This window comes from Spermophilus citellus, assembly GCF_964194105.1.
Source record: "Spermophilus citellus genome assembly, chromosome: 18".
Classification (NCBI taxonomy): domain Eukaryota; kingdom Metazoa; phylum Chordata; class Mammalia; order Rodentia; family Sciuridae; genus Spermophilus; species Spermophilus citellus.
Genome location: NC_138200.1, coordinates 41,806,481 through 41,830,358, shown reverse-complemented (window position 1 = coordinate 41,830,358; position 23,878 = coordinate 41,806,481). Strand labels below are relative to the sequence as shown.

General features: G+C 39.4%; 1 protein-coding gene across 3 annotated transcripts in view; it reads right to left on the bottom strand.

Annotated features, from left to right (window-relative positions):
• Positions 1–19,149: 19,149 nt before the first annotated feature.
• The window catches only part of LPCAT2 (lysophosphatidylcholine acyltransferase 2), a 69,136-nt gene continuing 64,407 nt past the window's right edge, over positions 19,150–23,878 (bottom strand). For all 3 annotated transcript variants that reach the window (XM_081274611.1, XM_081274612.1, XM_081274613.1), the window contains one exon: positions 19,150–21,053. In XM_081274611.1, coding sequence (XP_081130737.1) covers positions 20,869–21,053 — 185 coding nt within the window. In that variant the 3' untranslated portion in view covers positions 19,150–20,868. The remainder of the gene's footprint in view (positions 21,054–23,878) is intronic.

Genomic DNA, 23,878 nt, shown 5'->3' with positions numbered 1-23,878 from the left:
GCTGGACAGGTATTTCACCAGAAAGTCCAGTGGCGATGGACTGGAGAGTTCACCTCCATTTCACACAGTGCCTCCATGCCGCCATGATGCTTTGTCCAGGGGCAGTAGGGGGAGCACTTCTGCCTCCATGATGTTCTGATCTGCCCCACGGGGGGCTTCATAGGTTAGGTTTCAGAAGCAGCACCAGCCAGGCTGGCTTGGTCACCCCCCCCAAGGATGTCAGCCTGCATGTAAGAAAGTAGGTGTCCACAGATGGCCCTCACTTGCCCTGATTCCCAGCACACAGTGTCCTTCATGATAATGTGCGTCTGGACATTCCGTCCCAGACTCCCTCTCACTGTTCCCTTAACTTGGCTGGAAATTTGAGAACAGAAAAGGGCATTTTAGAACACAGTGTTTTACGGTCCTCCTGATCTTCAAGGAGGACGCAAGTTTACATGAGTGCGTCCCGCTAGAGTTGCACATTTCAGTGTGTACAAACTTCTACTTAAAAGAACTATAAAATTAACAAAAAAGCATGAGCAAACTTTTCATTCAGGGTCAAATTTTATAGCATTCCCCTTTGTCTTCATATTTCTATTTCCTAAGCTCATGCTTAAAAACTTTTTATTAACCACCCCGCCACAACATTGTTTCTTGTTTGAGACTTAAAGCTGTGTTAATACTGTTTTCTCTATTGAGTGTGTTGAATCAAATGTATTGTAAATTTTTCACTAATACCAAATATGAAGTTAAACTTTCTTTGGAAATGTGTCTTTTAATGAGAAGGTCAGGATTTCTTTCTAATCAACTCACTTATCTATTCATGAGCATCGCTTATTGCTAAAAAAAAAATGACTGAAGGCCCCTCATCAATAAATATATTTTTATTCATATAGATGTAAACCCTGAACAAAATATTTCCATGTATAAGAGATGGGAATGGAAGGATTTGTTGCAGAAAAAAATTAATTACTACCAAATTATTTGCCAAAAAATCATGCCGTGATCTATTATTTGTAATGACCTACCAGCTACCAAGTTGTCTGTTCTCCTTTAATTTTATTGGAAAGAATCAGAACAATATAATTTACAAAAAAAAATGTTCCTTTGTTCCATACCTAGGAATCTCTTACTCCCCAAGGTAAGGTATGGTCTTAGGCTTCAGGGTAGTTGTGAGGTATGCTTCTTTTTCTGTAAAGAATTAACAGGAGACATAAATGTGGAAAGGGTCTTTTATTGAGACCCCTGAAAGCGAGGCAGATTAATTTTAAGAGGTCATGCTCTCCCTTTTCTCTCTTCCCCAACCAAGCTAGATTTCTGCTGGGTCCATGGCTAAGCCTTGCTTTTTCCTGAATAATTTTGTTCAACCTCAAGAAACGCTCTTCTCCACTCTAGCGGGTATGCATTTCTCCTGCCTCACAGCATAGAGGACACTTCCTCACTTGGCATTAGGCACAGATCCCTTTTTACATCTTAGTACAAAGTGCATCTTATTTTGTTTTTTAATTCATCATTATTTATTGCCGCAGTCCGGCTGCAGCAAAATAACCGGGGGTGGGTGGTGACGAGCAACTTGTGCACATTGATACAGCAGGAGTGGGAGCCGTTTATTGTAGGACAGGAGGGGTATATATACATTCCACACAGCTTATCTTAATTAACATAAACTAGATACAGCAGTCAACCAATAAGGAATCTCCACACTTACTGGCTCGCTGGCGCCACCTCACAAACCACTTCCTCTGGCATTTTGCCAGGCGCCATCCTGACTTGTTTACAGACTCTAACGTTTCTCTGGCAAAATGCCAGGCACCATCCTGATTTGTTTACTGCCACAGTCCAGCTGCAGCAAAATAAGGGGGAGGGGGTGATGAATAACAACTTGTGCACATTGATACAGCAGGAGTGGAAGCTGTTTATTGTAGGACAGGAGGGGTATTTATACATTCCACACAGCTTATCTTAATTAACATAAACTAGATACAACAGTCAACCAATAAGGAATCTCCACACTTAATGGCTCACTGGAGTTACTTCTCAAACCACTCCCTCTGGCAAAATGCCAGGCGCCATCCAGACTTGTTTACAGACTTTAACAATATTCCTCTTTCCCTGTTTTTGCTTCTGAGGCACAGTAAAGTGAGCAACTTTCTCCACCACATGGGCCTTGACATGTGCCACAGGCCCAAAAGCAGTGGGACCAACCAACCATAAACTGTGGAAACTTTAAAACCGTAAACCACAATAAACCTTTTCTCTTTCAAGTTTATTTTCTCAGGTATTTTGTAACAGTAATGAAAAGCTAACTAACACAGTGATGATACTATGGTTTTGCTTTCTAATGTTTATAGAACATTATTATAGGCATAATAATGACCCCCTAAATTTCCATTTCCTATTTCCTGGAGCCATTGAATATGCCACATCACATGGCAAAGAGGAATTAAGATGACAGGTAAAATTAAAGCATGAATCAGCTGGTATCCTGGGTTACTCAAATGGACCCTTGAAAGCAGAAAAATCAGAGAAAAGAATTTAGAATGATATGATATGAGAACAATTTGATCATCTTTGAAATCTTTAAAGATGGAGAAAGGGAGCCATGAGCCAAGGACTGCAGGTAGCCCTAAGAAGATGCAAAAGGTGGCGAAATACATTCTCTTCTAAATCCTCTAGCAGGGAAAAATGCAGCCTTGTTGATACCTTGATTTTAGCCCAGTGAGACCCAGTAACCTCCAAGATTAGATCAATGGGTGTTATTTTCGTCACTAAGCTTGTGAGAATCTGCTATAGATACCACTACAAACTAATACAGCATTCATTTAATTACACAAAATATATTTTCTAATATTAAATCTTCCTTTAAATTCTGGATGAATTCAACATGATCATAAATTAATTTTTATCATACAATTTTGAATTGTATTTAAATCTATATTCACAAATAAAACAAAATAATTATTTGTTATTTTATTATTGCCTTATTGGGTTTTGGTATCAAAGTTATATTCCTATATATTACAATATAATATTAGAATTATCTACTTACTGAATATTTAATACTTGTAACACCACCTGTGTTCTTTTTGAGAGTTGGTTTTTGAGAGTCCAGGAGGTTGGTTTTGACTACTAATTGAATTTCTATAATTATTCAGGTTTTTATTTCTTCTTTTAAAAATATTTTTAATTGATACAGTATAATTATATAGTTGTGAAATACAGTGTGACATTTTAATATATGTATACAATGTATCTCCTTTAGTTTTTTCTTAAAAATATTCATTTGATCTGAATTTTCAGATATATTGACAGAATGTGTCTCACTGTGTTTCCTTATGATTTTTAAAAATTTCTTCTCACTATGAGGTTAGTATTTGTATTCCTAAAGTGGGTTTTCTGTTTGTTGATTTTTCCCAGACATTTTAAACAACTGATTTTTTTATTTGGAGATAACTATAGATTTGCAAGTAGTTGTAAGAAAAACTACAGGGAGATCCTCTGTATGCTTTATCAGTTTCCCCACACTAATGTGATGGGAGGTTACAGCACAAATACAGCCAGGATAACTCATCAACACAAGAAAGAGGCATCAAGGGGAGGACTCTCCCTGATGCTGCATAGCTGCTCTGCTGTCCTTCTACCCCCCTTAGACTCTGAAGCCACCAATCCATTCTCTAGGTCCACCATTTGTCATTCAAGATTATTGCACACATGAAATCATCAGTGTGAAAGTTTGGGGACTGGCTTTTTTCACTTAGCATATACTTCCCTGGAGATTCACCTGGGCTGGTAAATGTATCTATATAGTTGGTTCCTTCTTCCTCCATGGCGCGGAGGTATTGACGGACAGCTGCAGTGTTTCCAGGCTTGTTACACAGGCCCATAATCCCAGCGGCTCAGGAGGCTGAGGCAGGAGGATCACGAGTTATTATGAATTAAGCTGCTGTAAACATGTATAGGTCTTTATGTGAACAGAAGATTTCATTTCCCTAGGATAAATGCTCAGAGTGACTGCTTGGTCATAGAGTAGTTCATGTTTCTTTCTTTCTTTCTTTTTTTTAAAAAAAAAAAAAAAAGAATCTGCCAGTCTGTTCTCTGTAGCAGCTAGACAATTTTACATTCACACCACCAGCATTGTACAAATGATCTAGCTTCTGCACATCCTGTCAGTATTTGGTATGGTCACTTATTTTTATTCTAGCCATTCTGATAGGCATGTAGTGGTATCTCATTATGTTTTAATTTGCATTTTCCTGATGATTAATAATGTTGAATATCTTTTCATGTGCTTATTCATCATCTGTTATATCCTCTGCGGTAAAGAATCTGTCTAGATCTTTTGCACATTTTCTAATTGGATCCTTTCACTTTTACAGTTGTTTTTTGAGAGTTCTTTATGTATTCTGGATACTACTTTTTGTAGTATTGATTTGCAAGTATTTTCTCCCAATGTGTAGCTTATCTTTTCAATTCTTAATGAGGTCTTTCACAGAGCAAAGTATTTTAATTTGGATGATGTCCAATGTATCCATTTTTGTTTTATGAGATCATGCTTGTCTTCTCTTTACCTACTCTTAGAACCCGCTATGGTTTGGTTGTGATTCATCCCACAAGGATTGATGTGGGAATCCTGGTCCCCAGCATGGTGAGGTTAAGGGATGGCAAGACCTTTAAGGGGTGGGCCTGCTGGGAGATTGCAGGTCATTTACTTGCCATCAGAAAGGACTGACGTGCTCTGGGACTCCAGTTCCTCTTGGGATTCCTGTCTTGGATGTGAACTCTCTTCCCGACTTGTGCTCCCTCCACGATGCCGTCTGCCATGAGGTGAGACGGCCAGGGCTCCGTTACCTGAGCTAGCACTATACTGTTGGGACTTTCAGCCTCCAAAACTGTAAGCTAAATAAATCCATTTCTTTCTGAGTATCCCACTGCAAGGATCTAATTATAGTAACAGAAAACAGACAAATATGAAATGAGATGCCCAGACGTTCTTTTGAACACTAATCCACGTGTGTGTGTCTGCGAGGGTATTTCTAGATGAGATTAACATTTGGGTCTGTAGAATAAGTAAAGCAGATTGCCTGCTTTAAGTGTGTGGACCCTATCCAGCCTGTTGAAGGATCGGAGAAAACAAGAAAACTGAACCTGGGCCCAATTAGAAGAAATTTCCTCTTGGCTGGTTGGAACATTGGTTTTCTTTCTTTCTTTTTTTTTTTTTTTCTATTCTTGCCTTCAGACTTGATCTGAAACATTGGCTATACTAAAGTCTCCAAACTGCAGATTATGGGACCTGTCAGGTTTTATAATTATATGAGCTGGCTCTTTATAATAAATCTCTATCTACCTATTACCTATCTATTTGTCTATCAATCATCTATTGTCATCTATCTATCATCTGTCATCTATCATCTGTCATCTGTCTATCATCTATCTCATCCTCTCTCCTCTCTCTCTCTCTCTCTCTCTCTCTCTCTCTCTCTCTCTCTCTCTTTCTGTAGAATCAACTAACATTTTGGCACTGGAAAGATTTTAAAGGAAGAATTTTAAGGATGAGTTTTCTGAAATTATATTTGGGTTTCCGAAATTGACTTTCTGATGTGGTGGCATTTATGATGGTAATGACTATGTTTTCAGTGATAAACAGAGCATGTATAGTTCACAGCTTGATCTAGAAATGGGTATATTGAAATGTCAACACTGGATATTGATAAGAAGCAAGGAGCTGGGTGACTGTGTACGTGATACTTTAGACAATTTTTCCCAAACTGACAAATAGAATGAGAAGAACTGTTTGCTCCTAGTGTCACTGGTCAAAGGATGGAAAGCAGAAGATGATCCCAGAGATTTGCAATCCTGGCTCCATCAACATATAAATGACCTAAAAACTTATGTGTGTGCCCTGAAAGAGACCCGTATCTCATGTAGCTGCAGGACCGAGACTTCTGAAAATTGAACGCAGAGTCTTATTCTGCAACTTGTGGAATTACATCACAAGTTGAACTCCCACCTTTGTTCAGTGTCTACTGTTAAGGTGAAGGCATTCATTGGGAAGGAATGGGGTCCTAAAAGTTAGAATAGGGACATGTGGAAAAACCCCACCAAAAGGGGGACATTTGACCCCTAATTCTGATACATTGCCAAAAATCTGTACTGGAAATCTTTCTCTCAATCTTCTCCACAAGGACTTCTTTTTTTTTTTTTTTAAATCAGGGTGACTGCATTGTGGAAAAGTGACAGACCTATAGAGGATGACTGGGACATTGGCTCTGAAATGAAAATGATTTTAGAAGACTCAGAACATCACTGGGTTCACTAGTCAGAATAGAGGCTTGTTACACATGCCCATAATCCCAGCGGCTCAGGAGGCTGAAGCAGGAAGATCACGAGTTCAAAGCCAGCCTCAGCAAAAGTGAGGTGCTAAGCAACTCAGGGACACCCTGTCTCTAAATAAAATTCAAAATAAGGCTGGGGGTGTGGCTCTGTGGTTGTGTATCCCTGTGTTCAATCCCTGATACCAATAAAAAAAGAATAGAGGCTTATGGAGATCAGGTGATCAGTAGTGAAGTTTAGTTCAGTTCCATCTCCCAGGGGGTCCAGTGAGTCCCCGAGCCGAGCCTGTGGGATGATTCTAGAGTGCATGATCTGAATAGAGGTATCAGCACGGGTAGAAACCTTGCATTGGTTCCCGAACTGTGGAGTGAGAGCTGGCATGGTGAGAAAGGCCAGTGGCTGCCACGGGGAGAATGACCTCTGCCTAGGACAAGAGTGAACCCCAAGCAAGATTGCATTCCTGGAGGAACTGCAGAGATCAGAATCACCGTGAAGGTCTGGAGAGAGGCAGGGGTGGGGATTCCCATCACATCTCCGGTCAACCCACCTTTGGGGCCTGATGGAGGACAGCCGACGATGGTGTCATTAACCAGGAGGGTAACCCTAGTGGCATCTTCTAGACCAGGTGTGATTTCATTACTTGAGCAAATGATCACTGTCACCCATGCCTTGTACACAGCTAACACTCTGACAAATGCTTTTTCCCTGTTCGTAAGAAGTTTGCTTTCAGACGGCAAAGCGGGCAGCTTCTCAGCCCTACCTCGGGGATATGTCACAGTTTAGTTTTCAGGGATCCTTAGCGCCTTTCCCTTCCCTAAGATATCATCTTATGGGTCATCACATTGGTGATATTATCCTGACTGGACTCACTGAGTAAGAAGACACTACTCATGTAAACTTATTTGTAAGAATTGTGCATCGGAGGTAGAAAATAAATCCGACCCCAAAATTCAGGGACCTTCTATCCCAGTGAAATTTCTAGGCGTCTAGTGGTGTGTGGGACATATAAAAATATCACTTCTGGGGTGAGAATAAGTTGTTGTATCTCCCCTACAACCAAGAAAGAGGCTCAACACTTAGTGGGCCTCAGCGGATTTGTAGGAAGCATTCTTTATTTGTCTGTGTTCCGCCGGCCTGTCTACTGAGATCATTGAGAAGCTGCTAGTCCCAGAACAAGAGAAGGTTCTGGATAGGTCCAGGCTAACTGTGCGAGTGGCCGTAACACACAGGCCAAGTGGCCTAGATGGTCCCATGACTTGAGTGGCACTGATAGATAGGGATGTTGGCTGAAGTCTGTGGCAGGGATTGGGTAGACCACGACACATACCTTAGGGTTTTGGAGCAAAGACTGCTATCCTCTGTGGTGACTACTTTTCTTCTGAGAAATAGCTTTTGGCTTCTACTATGCCTCAGTAGAGACTGAATGCTTAACCATGAGCCATAAAATCACCATGTAACCTAAGCTGCTCATCATGAACTGGGTGTTGCTGGACTCACCAAGCCATAATGTTAGGTGAATACAGCAGCAGTTCATCAAGTGGAAGGGCTGTAGGTGGAATCAGGCTCAAGTAGGACCTGAAGACACAAGTAAGGTACAAAACGAGGCCCACATGCCCCGTGGTACCCACCCCAGCCACAGTGTCCTCCCTTTCCAGACTGTACTTCTAGCCTCGTGGGGGGTTCCCTATGGTCAGTGGACAGAGGAGAGATTCAGACCTGGCTTATAAAGGGTCCTGTGTGATCAGCAGGCACCACCTCACAGTGCCAGCCATGGCACTACTGCCCCTTTCTGGAAATGCAGGAAGGATGGTGGTGGGGAAAATTCTTCACAATGGGCAGAACTTTGAGCCGTGCACTGGATTATTTTGTTTTGACCAGACATGTGATTACAGACCATTCCCAGACTGTGGCCCATGCTTCGTCTGGATGACAGTCAGGGACTTGGAAGGAACACAATTGGAATACCAGTCACAAGGAAAACTGGGAAAGAAGTTTGTGGTCAGATCCCTCTGAACAGGCCAAATATGTGAAGGTGTCTGTGTTCCCTGTGATTGCACACTGGAGAGAGAGAGCTCAGCAGAGGAGTGTTTTAATCATCAAGTGGGTAGGATGACCATTTGTGGATTACAGTTAACCACTACACCAGCCATTCCTGACGTTGCCCAGAGGGCTCATGGATAAAGTGGCCAGGTTGGCAGGATACACTTGGGCTCACCAGTATGAACTTCCGCTCACCCAGGACAGTCTGGCTATATCCCATCTGCTAACAGGTGACAAACATTTCGTCTCCAGCATGGCTAATTCGCAAGGTGATCAACCTGGTGAAGGTTTTTAAAAGTGTGTCGCCCACGTCCCCAGCGGGCAACAGAGTCAGGGTCACCCCGCGTGAATTGGGCTGGCAACGAAAAGACCACACAAACACAAAGTACCTTTTTGGGGGGTCAGGGACAGTTCTGCAACCTCAGGGGTCAGCTCCACACTGGGCAGTACTGGAAAGAGCAAGAGAGCAAGCACACACACACACACACACACACACACACACACACACACCCAGCCCCTATTTACTGGGAAGAAGACATTAAGAAGACAATAAGGCAAGGGGTAGATCTAGTGTTTTTCTATTAAGATTTATTTGTTTTAATATAAATACAACAGTTTCCCTTTGTTCAATATTAGCATGGTATATCCCCTAACCTTTGATATTCAACTTTTCTTATAACTGTTGCAAACTGTATAATATTGGATTATTAACTTTAGCCACCTTGATTATTTCTTGTAATTTAAAAGTTTAATCTAATCTATGTTAATTTTATTATTGGCTAATTTGGATTCATTTTTACCATTTTTTTGGTGTGTATGTGATATTTACCCTTTCACCACATTTATCTCTTTTATGCTTTCTAATTTGCTTAATTTTAAAATTCTCACAACACTTTGCATATTTTACCTGCCATTTCTGTTCTTTGAGTGTTTCATTTAACATCTGATATGGACAATTAATAAAATCTTACATAACCCGTATCTCAAACTTCCTCCTGACCAAGATTTAACACTGATCATTCCCTTCTCTTGGTAAATGTTCTGCATGTGGAGGATTTCAGTTTCCCTTTTGATGGATAGCCTGTTGCTGCCTCCACCTGCTTCTCCTCCTTCTTTAAAGTTAACATTTAAAAAAAAAGGTTTATCCACCTGTCTACCATTTCATGTACTTACCATTCATGTTCTTCTGAGCTTGTTTCCCTTTCTCTTCAAGTATATACTTTAGAGGTTGCTTGAAGAAATTCTGTATGTGACAAATTCTGCTTTCATTTATTTGAAAATAACTATTGCTAATCCTTTTAAATAAGCTTAGTAGGTGTGTTAGCTTTTCATTACTGGGATCAAAATAAGCAACAACAACAACAACAAAAACAGCTTAGAAGAGAAAAATGTTATTTTGAGGGGCTCATGGCTTCAGAGGTTCGGTCCATGGTTGCCAATTCCATACTCTGGCCCCAAGGCAAGGCCGAACATCATGGCGGAAGAGGGGGATGGAAGAGAGCTCCCACCTTATGGAGGTCAGCAAGCAGAGAGAGAGAATGGGAAGGGGCTGCAGGACAGATGAACTAAGGCAGGTCCCAAGTGACCCACCTCCTGTGGCCACACCCCACCTGCCTACAGCTTACCAGTCAGTTCATTTAAGATAGATGGACTGGTTGGGGTATAGCTCTCCCCGCTCATCATTTCACCTCTAAATGTCCCTGCGTTTGGAGAACACTCATGTCCAAGCTAGAACAGTAGGACACACATTCTACACTAACAATTATTTTCTCTTAGCCATTTGAAGACACTATTCCAGCCTTCCTGATTCTGCGGTTGCTGCTGACAAGTCTTTCAATGCTGTTCACAAGCCTCTCTCACGGTAAGGAATGTGTCTGCGTCAGGATGCTTTCAGGAGCTTTGTCTTTTGTTTTCTGCAATCTATGATTTTGAATTGAGATTTAAATTTCGTTTTGTAAGTTATCCTTGGGGTCCACTAAGGAACACAAGGGGTTTATATCTATCAGCGGTAGGATATCGTTGCCTTGTAGCTCTTCACATAAAGCCTTTGTCTCATTCTCACTACTCTCCCCTCCAATTCCAACTGCATTTGTGCCAGCTATTTTTATTCTTTTACCTTCCTTTTCACATTTCCTCTTTGCCTCCAAATCCTCCTTTCTAGTTTCTTTATATCTATTATCAGTTTCCTGATTCCTTTTACAGTTGTATCAGTATTTTGAGTTTTACTTATTTATTTAATGTAACATATTTTCCTAAAAACTCTGCTTCTAGAAGTTTCTTTAGATATAGCTGGTGTTCTATGGTAATATGTTGTTAGTTGCTCATATTTTTCATCTTGTATTTCCTTTAAAAAATTTGAAGTCTTATTTCAAATTTTACATTCAATAATTACAAAATCCAAAGATTCTGAGATCTTTTCCTGCTTTTGATTTATGCTGATTCTTGCCTTATTTCCTTGCATGTTCTGTAATTTTAGAGCTTTGGTTTGGCTGGGCTGTACTCAGTCATCCTACACAAGTTAGGTTGAAGATCTGTCCCTCCAGAGAAGACCTGCATTTGCTTCCGTCATGTATCCCAGTGAATTTCTTAATTCTCAGTTTAGGGTTTCACAGACAATGCCAATAATCTAGATTTCAAACCTCAAATATGCATGAGGCTAGGTCTGTTTTAAAATCGTGCGTGAGTGTGTGTGAGTTCCCGCACATGTGCAGGCACGTGTGTGTATGTGGAGGTAGATGGAGTAATTGGTACTGGCCCGGCCCTCCTGCCAGAGCATACCATTTGAATGGACAAGATACACAAAAGGACTATTGTTAGACTCTGGGCAAAGGCAATACCAGATTGTCATCCTTAAGAGAGAAAACAAATGTGGAGAGAAAATGTCTGCAGTGGATCTCTGTCTAGAGAATTTTCTGGACTGTTTTCTGGGGTGGAAGGGCCCACAGAGAAGTATCACTTAGCTAAGCAGACAGAGATGGAGCTTGGGGAGGCTGCCCTGGTTGAAGTGTGGGGTGTGCTGTTTAGATAAAGAGCTCCAGAACCTGCACAGGAATCCCTCCGAGCTTGGTGGACTACTCCTATGGACTGAACCCCTAAGCCCTCCTCCCCAAACTCATATGCTGAAACCCTAACATCCTGCTGACTGTCTTTGGAGATGGGGCTTTTAGGAGGGTCATTAGGGCTAACTAAGGTCATAAGGGTAGGGCCCCATGCAACAGGGCTGCCGTCCTCATGAGGAGGGAAGGACACCTGAGTGTCCTGGTGCTCCTGATGCACTTGCTCTGTCCCTCTCTCTTCCTGCACATAAAGAGAAGCCTCGTGAGGGCACAATGCAAAGGCAGCCATCGACAAGCCAGAAGAGAGGCTTCATCAGGAATCAACCCCGAGGGACCAGAACTATGAGAAAATAAGTTCTTCCTGTTGAGCCATCCAGCCTCGGGTATTTTTGCAGCCTCAGTGGATAAATACAAATACCAAGCTGCAAAGGCTGAAGGCAAGCCTTCCTGAGACCAGACGAAGGACACCTACTGGGGAAAGAAAAGCTACAGAGGTAGCTGTTAGCCAAGTATCTGCGGAGCTCACCCAGGTGGGGCCAGGTTGCACTTTTGAATAGGCAGAGTGGAGAGACCTCGCTAAGTACTTAGGACTTCAAAGAGACCCAGAAAGTCCACACTTTGGGAACAAGGCCAATCTACTCTTACAGTAAGGGACTCTACAGACGCTTTCTAACAGCGGTTTAAACCAAACCGTAGAAGACTCAGACTGATCAGCATATTAACTATCTGGATGAACAAAACTCAACGCCCTCTAAGGATCACAGCCAAACGTGGACACCCAGTAGACAGCATCTATAATGTCCAGGATACAACGTGAAATCATTAGACAGGTGACAAAGGAACTGTGACTCATGAGTAGGAGAATAATCAGCTAATAGAAATAAAACCAGCAGTGAGTGAGAGAGAGAGAGAGAGATGATAAAATAGGAAGCAAGGGCTTTGAAACTATTATTATAAATACATCCAGAAATTAGAAATCTGTGAACATAATGAGGCCAAACAGAAACTATTATTATTAATAATATTATTTATATAATATTATAATATTAATAATATTATAATAATATCATTTATATAATAATATATAATATTAGCCAAACGGAGACTATGAAAATAACCACATGAAAATTCTAGAAGAAATATAGTATTGGAAGGGCAACACTTATACTGCAGAAGAAACCATCAGTGACATTGAAAAAAAAAAGAGTAACAGAAATTACAGAAACCCAGGCACACAGAGAAAGAAAGTTTGGAAAAAACTGACCAGAGATTCGGTGTGTTAACTTTCTTTCTGTTGTTGTGTCAAAATACCCAAGAAAATCAATTTAAAGGAAGACAGATTTTTTTGGCTCATGGTTCTGGAGGGTTCCGTCCATGGTTGGCTCAGTCACTTTTGGGCTGGTGGTGAGGCAGGAGGTCAGGGTGGCTGGAGTGTGTGGTGGAGGGGGCGGCCTCTGGGGGAGGCCAGGGAGTCAAGGGCAGCCTCCAGGGGCCTAGATTCCTTCCAGGAGGCCCCACCTCCTCCCACAGCACCACAGGCTGGGGACCAGGCCTTGACCACATGAGCTTCTGGGGCACATTTAATATCCAAACCATAACACTCAGTGACCTGTGCGATAATCCAGGGGGTTTAATTGTATAATTGGAGGAGATAAATGAGAAATATTAAGGGGAGAAAAACATTATTAAAACAAATAAAAACTGAAGTTTTTTTGTATTTGATGGAAATTCTAAACCTAAAGATTCAAAAAGTTTGGTGGGGGTAAACAAAGGAAATCACACCAAAGCAAGCCATGAGAAATTTCCTAAAGCCAGCAACGAAGAAAGAAGGTTAAAAGTAACCTGGCAATAAAATTATCTACAAGAATGATGAAAAGAATCCTTGTTAATTTCTCCTATGGGCAGATAAGGGAAAGAGTCACTGGAACCTTTTAATTCCTCAAGGGCTATGTGTGAATAATTATGAATTTAAAAAGAAACCTAAAAATAAAGCCAATCTGGAATTATCCAGCAATATTCTTCAGAAGATAAAAATAAAAACACATTTTGACAAAAGAAAGCTGAGAGAATTCATTTTCAGCAGGTTTATGCTCGGAGAATGGTTCAAGGAAGCTTTTCATGCTGAAGAAAAATAATGGAAAAGTGGAATTACACAAAAAAAGAAGTGTGCCAAAACCAGAAAATATGTACATTCTTCTTTTTTTTTTCTCTCAACTTTTTAAATTCTCTTACGGGTAACTGACAGTTTAGCACAAAAATGATAGAAGTGTCTCTTGGGACACAGAGGGAATGTTTGACAACAGCCCAAATAATAGGGTAGGATAAAATCAAAGTACATTGTTGTCAAGATTATACATTATAAGTAAAAAAAAAAAGTCTATTATTATTTGAAAATAAATGTATTAAAATAAAATAAAACCATTGAAACTAAACAAATGAATCATTAAAATAAACAAAGTAAATAAGCCAAAAGAAAATATAAAATGATACCACTCTTAAAAATTAATCCAAAAGAAATAGAAAAAGAGAAGGAAAGTTCCAGGCATAGATACAACTAATAGAAAACAGAAAGCAAGAGAGTAGACTCAAACCCAACCACGTCAATAACTACATTAAATGTGAGTTGGAGAGAAGATGCTCCCATTCAAACACAAAAGCTCTCAGAGAGGATTTAAAAACTCAAGACCTGGCCTGGGGATGTAGCTCAGTTGGTAGAGTGCCTGCCTCATATGCACAAGGCCCTGGGTTCAATCCCCAGCACCACAAACAAACCACAACAGCAAACTCAGGACCCAAATGGGCCACCAAATACCCATTTGAGATGTATATTGCAAATAAAGATACAGACAGGTTAAAAGTAATAAGAATAGAAAAAAAAATCATGCCAACTGTAATCATAACAAAGTTGGCACGACTATGAATGATATGAATTACAGAATAATAATAAGAGAATTAGAGGAACATCTCATGAGGAACATCTCATGATAAGAGAGTTAACTAGTCAAGATTACATAAAAAATAAAGTGATCATAAACCCAATGACAGAGCATCAGAGCAGCTGACAGCTGATAAAACCACAGCATAGTTTGAAACTTCATATTCCTGTGTCCATAATGCTGAACAAGTGGACCAGAGAATTATTAAGAAAATACAAAACTCACATAGCACCATCAACCAACTGCCTCTGTATTTATAGATCACGACATTCAGTAATTGCAGAATACACGTTCTTTTCAAGTGCACACACTCACTCACCAGGATGTAACACAAATGGACCAGAATGAGAGGGTTAAAACTTTAAAAAAAAAAAAAACTGAAATGGAAAAAAATGAATCAGAGGTTTCTGCTCATTCTAGAACTCAGGCCAAGACAGAAAAACTCCCTCATTGTCTTTCTTTGCCAGAAGACAGATCTCTCCAGTTCAGGTTTCTCCACTGTTAGCTCAGCCCCTTTCAGTGTCTGCTTTTCTCCTCTGAAATCTCAGTTCCCAAGTCCCCACCTGATATAAAAACCTCATCTTTTGTCTCCCGTGGCCACAAGACACCAACCCTGTGTTACTGAGGTTGACAAATGGCTACAAGACAACTAGCCTTTACACAGTTTTTGGCTTTCATTTATTTAACAATAATTTTTTCTTTTTAGTTGCCAATGAACCTTTATTTTATTCATGTACGTGCGGTGCTGAGGATCGAACCCAGTGCCCCACACATGCTAGGGAGTGCCTGCCACTGAGCCCCAGCCCCAGCCCTCAGATTTTCTTTTTGTCTGAGGAACATTTCCCTCCATCTTGCAGGCTCATCTGAGCCTTTCAAAATATGCCTGAGATATTTTGTTGACCATTCTAAGGATTTTGTGGCCAGAGGGTTCTCAGATTATCTAGTTTACTTCTTTCTGGAACTGAAATAAAACCTGACATATAATTCTTTAGTTATTTGATGGGTTCAAATTACATTGGCTTAATCAAAAGTTCCCTCGGTTAGTGCCAGACAGCACTGGATTTGAATTCCAGCCCTGGTATTCTCCCATTATGTAATTCTGAAAAAGGAATAAGACTTCTCTGGGCTTTGATTTATAAGAGTTTTAGAAATCATAACTCCAGGTTTTCAAGTTTGCTGTAAAGATTTTCTCTATACTCACACCATAGGACACACAAGAAGCAGAAGCAATGATACTATCATTCATTCATTCATCAAATATTAAGTGCTCACTATATGTTGGGGAACCTTTTACGTACGAGAATGTAATAACTTAAGTTTGCATGCAACCGGAAAATAATTCCAGATAACTTTAAGTACAATAACAAGAAAGGTAATAGGATTGAGAATGTCTGTAGAAACACAGTAGGCTTTTCTGATCCATGATGGGTAATTCCTATTTGATGATATGACATTTGATTTAAAATCTGCAGATGAAAATGTTCTAAAATTAGATAGTGGTGATTGTTAAACAAATACACTAAATTGTATACTATAAATGGGCGAATTATATTCCAATAAAGTTACTGCATAAAAATGAAGGAAGAGAAAGTGGGGTGAAAATCTTGGGGAAAGAGCATGCCTGCTGAGGAACAGAATAGACTGAGGCTGGAATTGGGCTCAGCCAATTTGAGAGAAAGAAAGATCTGATGTTGGGAGTTCCGTGATGGCGGATTTTGAAAAGCAGCCGAGATCTAGTCTGCAAGCTGAAGCCTGACCATACAGGGCTTTGTAGGCCATGGCGAGTATCTGGATGTTATCCAAGTAGCAATGGATAGGCTTTGGGTGGGGGGCTGGGGAACAACCTGACTGAGAAGAGATACCTGGATTATGCTCTGGAATGGTCATTGTGCTTTCTACAAGTCAAGAGAACTGATGAGAGGGGGAAAATTAGAAGCAGCAAATGAAGATATTCCCCAACAGCTGAAGATGAAGGACCTCATGGCAATTTTGACTTTGTCCTCAGCCCTCAAATTCTACTTTATTGATTACATACTTATTCTGAAAGCAGAGGTGTGACTAAAAAAGCCAGGACAGGAAGGGACCATTCATGTTGCACCACAAGGAAAATGATTAGCTTAGTATCCTGAAGTTCATCTTCCTTTGGATTCAGAGTGACCTGGACTTTATCCTTATGGGAAGGTCACGGTATCTTCAGCTGACCTCACCTGGGCCACAGAGGGTCAGGAGTGTCACCCTCACTGGACTGATTTTTCAGTCTTGTTCCCATCTCCACCGCTGATTTCAGAGCCCTCTCAACCACCTCTGCTCTCTTCCATTTAAGAACCAAGTCAACATTTGATATCTGGAACCCTTAAGTAAGAAAATACTTGGCAGATGTAAATCTATAAATTCTATAAAACATGCTGCTTTATAAACTTGGTTAACAGTATTGCCTCTGGAATCAGGCAAAATTTGGTTTAATTCTAAGCTCTTCCATTCAATGAATGACCTAGGAACAGTTCTAAATTTTGTCAAATAAAATTAGGGAGAAAAATATCTATGCTTCACTGAGTGTTCAAGTGAGTTGTTTCTGTAAATCACTTAGCACAATGAGTGATACAGAGCGAGTGCTTCAAATGGTAGCTATTATTACAGTTTGTGTTACTTTTACAAGGGGAAAATAAATATTATAAAAAGATAAAATCCATTTACCTTTAATCCCTACATGAAGTTTAAATCATCATACTCTATGTAATCTAGGATAAAATTCAATTTTTTCCTGTAATAAAATTCATTTAAAATAAATTTTAACAATTACAAAATCTTTAGTAGATTAACTTAACATTGACAAAGTATAAATAAGTCACTTAGCAAACTATTTCTAATTGTGAATTACTATGAAGTATTGACGTGTATGTTTTGAATACTCCCAAAATGAAAATCTAACTCCTGTGTTCAGTGTTAGATGAATGTCACACATAGTTACATATACATATATGTACATGTGTTATAGATTTCTGAAGAAATATTAGGTATTTTTAAGATTTACTTTAGAATTTTTAAAATTCTAAAGAATATGACATTAAAGAATTCTATAGATTTCTGAAGAAATATTAATTTTAGAATTTATTTTATTTATTAATTCTAAAATTTATTTTGGAATTTTAAAGATTTTAAATAATTTTTGTGACATTAAAGAATTTTAATGACATTGAAGTTATTGTACAAGTAAAAAAGAGGACATTATTCAGCACATACAATGTTATTTTGAGAATGCAAGAACATCAAGACAGAGGTGAGATAAAATGTGCTAAACGTATAATAACAATTGATTTAAGGTGGTAGAAGTAAATGTGATTTTTTTTGTTTATTCTTTTCTCCACTTTTTCTCTTTTCTAACATGCATCGATTCTTTTCTAGTAACGATAAGAGAATGATGCAGCTAATATTGCAAAAACCAACAAGCTGAGTATCAAAATGCAATGGAAATAAATTGTTAGAATATATGGATCTCCACACAGATACTTGGAAACTGTGCTGGGAGAGAATGGTTACCTAGACCCAAGACTTAACAATAAATGGGATAAAAAGGACCAGGACTCTTCCAAGTTTTCTACCAGAGTTTGTGATATGTGTAATGAATATGTATCAAGAACTCTGGGAGCGCCTTCATCCCATCAAGCAGTAACAGAGCATTTAATTAATATGCCGATGTAATGATTCAACAAAAACAAATAAGAAAGTTTATCCAAGTGAGTAGGAAAGAGAAAAAGCCCAAGATTGTAAGCAAGTTCGTTTCCTAGGGAATGGTGTTTTAGTATGTTTTGATCTTCTTTGCTGATTGTTATACAAAACACAAATATCCAAGGACCTTTGTAGTAGAGAGCCCATCGATCCCAATAATTACCTTCAACTAACCACCTTGCATTTGAAGAGTCTGAAGAGGAGGGTTCCTGAGTCTGGGAACCTCATGCAGAGAGCAGAGCAGAGCCTTCTGAAAGGGAGGCAGTCTCCTCCCTCAGAGGAACCACCAGGGACTGGCACATGCTGTCTCCAAAATGCCAAAAGTAGCAAAGGAAGTTTAAACATGCATAATACAAGCACCCTGGTCTGTAAGTCTCCAAAGTCATTATCTTTCAATAGAACTGTTTGGACTAGAAATTTTTCTGATTTATAGATTTTAGGGCCTAGTATTTCTCTCTTCAAAGAAAGCAGCACAGGGCATTTCACGCTGCATAATTGTCACCCTGGCATTAAAGTACATTCACAAGTATTCCTTACAATCTAACCTTGCACCAAAGACAGCTTAGTAATAAATGGCTTTTAAGTAATACCAGCATAATTAAAAAAAAAAAAAACTTCACATAATGGTCATGCCTTACTTTTCTGCAAAAAATTTGGCATAAAATCTATGACAATTATGCAGTGAAATACCCTCCCCAAATTAGTATATAAAACCACAGAGCATTTAACAGATTTAATAAACTTAATTCTTCACTTTAAATCTTAAGAGGAGAAAAGTGTTTCTGGAAGAAGTCACTGTTAAGAGGGACATGAGGAGAGGCCTGTCCAGTTGTGATGACTGCTGACCACAGCCTGCGTTGGGGCACATCCAACCCCTGCAAAGCCAAGTTCTGTATGAATAATAAGGATTGCTTCTTGAGGGTAATAAGTTTTTACCGTGTCTGACATTTCATGAAGCTAAAATGCAAATAAAATGACTCATCAACTCCTCCAAGTGCAAACACATCTCACACATGATATTAAGAAGCATAGTACATGGCGACAAAACGGCAAAGTCAAGAATGTTAACTGTGGCAAGTTGGTTTATTCAGCAACAGAATCATAAAATAGAAACATTACATTCAAAAGTGGAAGTAATGAGCATAAACCATTATTTTAAAACAGAAAAATAATAGGATCATTTTAAAAAGCCCTACAGAAAGAAAGCCTTAATTTATAATGCTATTCTTTAATGATTAATAAAAATTAGGTGGTTTTTTTTCCATGATAAAATATCATGGTACCTGAGTATTACATACATTCATCACATATGACAGACACTATTAAAATTATTTAGTAATTATTTTACCTAAGCAATTGTTTCTACTCACCTTAACACCTTTTCTTAATGCTTTCAACATGTAAGTAGTAAATAATTACATTTACTTATAGATGAAATTTTCTGGTGTTCAGTTATCCAAGTACATATTTATCCATCAATTTAGAAAACTAACTTCTTACTATGTAAAAACTAGTTTAAAATCCTGATACTTGATCAAATATAATCTCTGACATTCTCATGATACTTCTCAGCTTCAAAACTGACTTTAAAAAAATAGCTTGGGGTGAATCATTAATACATTCTGAAACATAGCCAAAACAAAGAGTTTGGTGTCAAAGACTGAATTCAGAATAAGAACAAACTATTTATGTACATTATTTTAATAAATTGGTTCTTTGTTCAAAATCTCAAACATAAGTGATATTAGCAATATGCATACATGAGACCTAATACAAATGGCACTTCAGGGAAATTATTGCTTAACCTGGAGGGAGAAATGTGACCATTGGATTCCTGCCTGGGGCATAAACTGTGGTTCTGCATTAATAAAGTAGGTTTTTCAATTCTCTGGCATTTAGTGACACTTTGGAAGCTTCATGCTTTCCATGTAGATATTTCAGACAAGCTCTAAAATTGGAGAAGACACTTAACAAATAAAACTCCCTCTTGGATGATAAAATATATTAATTCTACTATCACATAAATAGAACCAAGCTGATTTATTTATCAGACAAGTGCTACCTTCTGAACCATCCAATCCAAATTAAATTCAACTCTGTGACAAACAATTCATTTTCTCATTAGGCAATCAATGTTCCCTTCAATCACCGCGATTCCCACCTAGCCTCTGGCACAGCAGTCAGCTTTCAAACAAGTCCTAACCCTGTAGATCACGTAAAAAGATATGATTTCCTTAGAAGTGGGTTGAAAGAAATCTGCAGCAGAGATGCATGTTAAAGAGAAAACGAGCCCTCCCTCCCCATAGTCAGTGATCCAAGAAACGAAATTTAGATGAAAAAATGAATCTGTGGAGTGCAAAGATACAACATTTTGCCATGCTTCTCAGACTCTTCTTATTTTCAGAAAGGGAAGGAATTAGAGAAACACAGTATTACTGGTTTTTAGAGGAAACTGGATTAAACAGTGTTTGTATTTTTTAAAACTCTTTCCAGTGTTGATTATTGCTGACCAGTAACTAGGATGGCCAGTGTATTCATTCAGTTATGCTAATGAAATTGACAAATCCATAAAAATATACAGTATTTATCACTGACAAACAAACCAGTAAAGCATAATATAACATAGAAGAGAAGAAATGTCACTTCATATCTGCTGGTTAATAAAAGCATTTTTAGTAAGAAATCTTATCATTTTTATAAAAAAGCTTCCCATTTTAAATATCATTCCTCACATGCACATTGGAAATACTATCAATAAATGCTTTTATACTTTCAATATTCTTCATGGGGCACTGCTTTCAGTCATCTTTTTTGTCCGAGGTCCTATCTTCATGATCTTCGGGACAGACTTTATTACTTGCAACCGAGGCAGCTGTGTGGACTTCCCTGGGCAGTGAGTACACATGGCTTGTCTGGAGGTCTAAGTACGTTGTAAATATCTTAGCATATTCTGGATGTCTTAAGGCAAAACCTTTGAATTCCTCTGGAAGAGGAGGAAAGAAAATCCAATCAATTGGGTGAACCTTCTTTCGATAGGATGTAGATTAACAAAGGACTTTAATCATACAGCTGGAAAACTCTGTCACTCCACTCGCACACATGGCTCAGGGGAACATAATTTATCCATCGCTTTGGAAGACAGCTTCCCATTAGCTACTCAAAGTGAAGATACACGTACTCTGTGATGCATTAATTCTATTCTTAGATACACCGCCCAGAGAAATCTGTGCAAATGGTGTTCTTGGGGACATGTAGGAGAATATTCATAGCAACATTATTCATAAAAGGTAAAAAAAATGGAAATAACTCAAAGGTCTATCAACAGCAGAAACTGATAAATTTTATGTTCATGGAACATAATAAATATTATACAGCAATGAAGAACAGCCATGTGACAAAAACATGTGGGTGAATCATAAAAGGGTAATGCTGATTGAAAAAAGCCAGATACAAAAGAATACATATTGTAAGAGTCCATTTATATGAAGTTCAAAAAACTTAGACAAGACTAAAATACAGCATTTAAAGAAGCACACATCTGTGGTGCAATGGCAAAGCAGGGCAGAGACTTCCTGTCTGTTGTCTCCCTACGCTGCCCAGGCTGATCTCAAGCTCCCAACTCAGGCCATTCTCCTCTCTCAGCCTTCTGAGGAGCAGACTATGGGAACCCAGTGCCCAGCTCAGAGATGCCCCCCTCCTTTTTCTCCTTTTTAGTACTGGGGATTGAACCCAGGGGCACTCAACCACTGAGCCACATCCCCAGCTCTTTTTATGTTGTATTTAGAGACAGGGTCTTGCTAAGTTGCTGAGGCTGGCTTTGAACTCTTGATCCTCCTACCTCGGCCTCCTGTGACACTGCACCATTTTAAAGTCCGGGCAACAGGCCCCTCCTTTACAAGTGAGGAAGGGGTTGTGGTTGGGAAGGGGCACACAGGGTTCCGGGATTCTGGAAAAGCTCTATTTCTTGATCTGAATGGTAATTACATGGGTGTTTGCTTTATAAAACTTCATTTTGTTCTGTTTTATTAGTGGCTTTGAAAGCTATTTTAGCCCTTAACTCTGGTATAGAAAGATCAGTCTTGAAAAGCTGAGCCCTGGCTTATCATTCACAACGGCTTGGAAGGCATATAGAATAAGACCTCTGAGGACTGGACTTTTTTTTTCTTTTTTATCAAATGTTTTAGATTTAAGAGCTGAAACAGAGGTGTGGAAGGCTTACTAAGGTAACTACCAGGATTTGAATCTTAAGTCTCTAGTGAGCTAGGGTTTTGTAAAATACAATATTGCCCTCGAGTTTGAAGTTTCACTACCCTATTTGATGTGAGTCTATTTTGCTGATGGAGAAGAGGACTAAGTGACTTTCAGGGTACCGGAGCTTGACAGTGGATTTACAGAAAGAACTTCAATTTAAGACTTGAACTAAAGTTCAAAAGATTAAGATCATCTGTTGGGACATCAGTGGCCTTAAAGAGGATCTCATTTCCAGTTGGCTATGAGTTGGCTCTAAGCGGAATTTGGGTTTTGACTAATGGAAAACCAAAAAGAGTTTAAGGGATCACATTCATGACACATGTCAACACCTATTTTTAAAATAAAATTATCAAGTACCTCAAACATTCCTTAAAAAAAAAAAAAAAAACTGGACTTGTATAATATTGGGGAAAGAGACATTCTGTGTATTCTGAAAAGAACAAAAAAATGACTGAACTTCATAAAACAAAGCATACTTCCCTAAAAGGACAAATCATTTTTAGTATTATTTTCCTTTGAAATACTTAGGCTGAATAGTTTTTCAAAATTTGGTAATTCAGAGTAATAAAGGATTTTATTTGTGAAAGGAAAACGACCACAGAATTAGTGTCCATGGGTTTACGGAGTTTCACCCTGGTACATAGACTCCCTCCTTTTCATCCTTTCTGTGTTTTTAATGCACTCAATAGATTAAGGGCCCTAGGCACTTAATTACCTAAAAGGAAATGTGGGGCAGCCCAAATAACAGTAGTTAAAAGCCGGTATGAGCTGCTTTCCCATCCCAGGGAGTCAGCAAGCTGAAACTCTGAACATCCTACAGGGAGGTAATGAAGTAATTAAGGAGCCCCCTCTGGCCTGGGGGGGGGGGGAGACTGGGGAAGATAAGCCAGCCCGACTCTTAGGCCACATCAAAGCCTGGGCAGGAATGCAAACGCCAGGGGAGCTAGCTCCCTGTCCTTCAGCCCTCCCTGCATGGCCTTGTGGACCTGGGCTATCAGGAGAAGGCACAGGCATCCACCACAGGCCTTCCTCCATGATGCTCCCCCCCTCACAGGGGCTGCAAAAGAGATGGCGTGAGACACGAATGTGCAGGCTCACACAAGCTGCCATGTCAACATCAGTGGCGGTGACCGTGTGACTCCTATCATTGTTGGTCCCTTGGTCCACACCCTCTACTGGGGATGTAGTTACAACCAGTTTCCTTAACGTGTTCAGGGTTGTCACGCCAGGCTGATGGCTGTCACATGCAGCAGATCTGAGAGGCACCAAGGTACAGTCAATAGTTCAGGCTCTAAGGCCACTCTATCTTGGGTTTTGAATCCAGGCTCTGATGTTCTTTGGCTCGATGATCTTAGAAAATTTACTTATATTCTTTGTCCTCAGTCAAATAAAAGTAATTAAGAACACTGATTAAACAGGCTTGCTGTGAAGATTAATTGAATTAACATATAGAGAATGGTCACAAGATGCCCAGTGGTCAGTAATCAGGTATTGCTTCTGCTGTCACACCACTACCTCCACCACCATCGTGGTCACAGTTATTGCTACTATTAATCT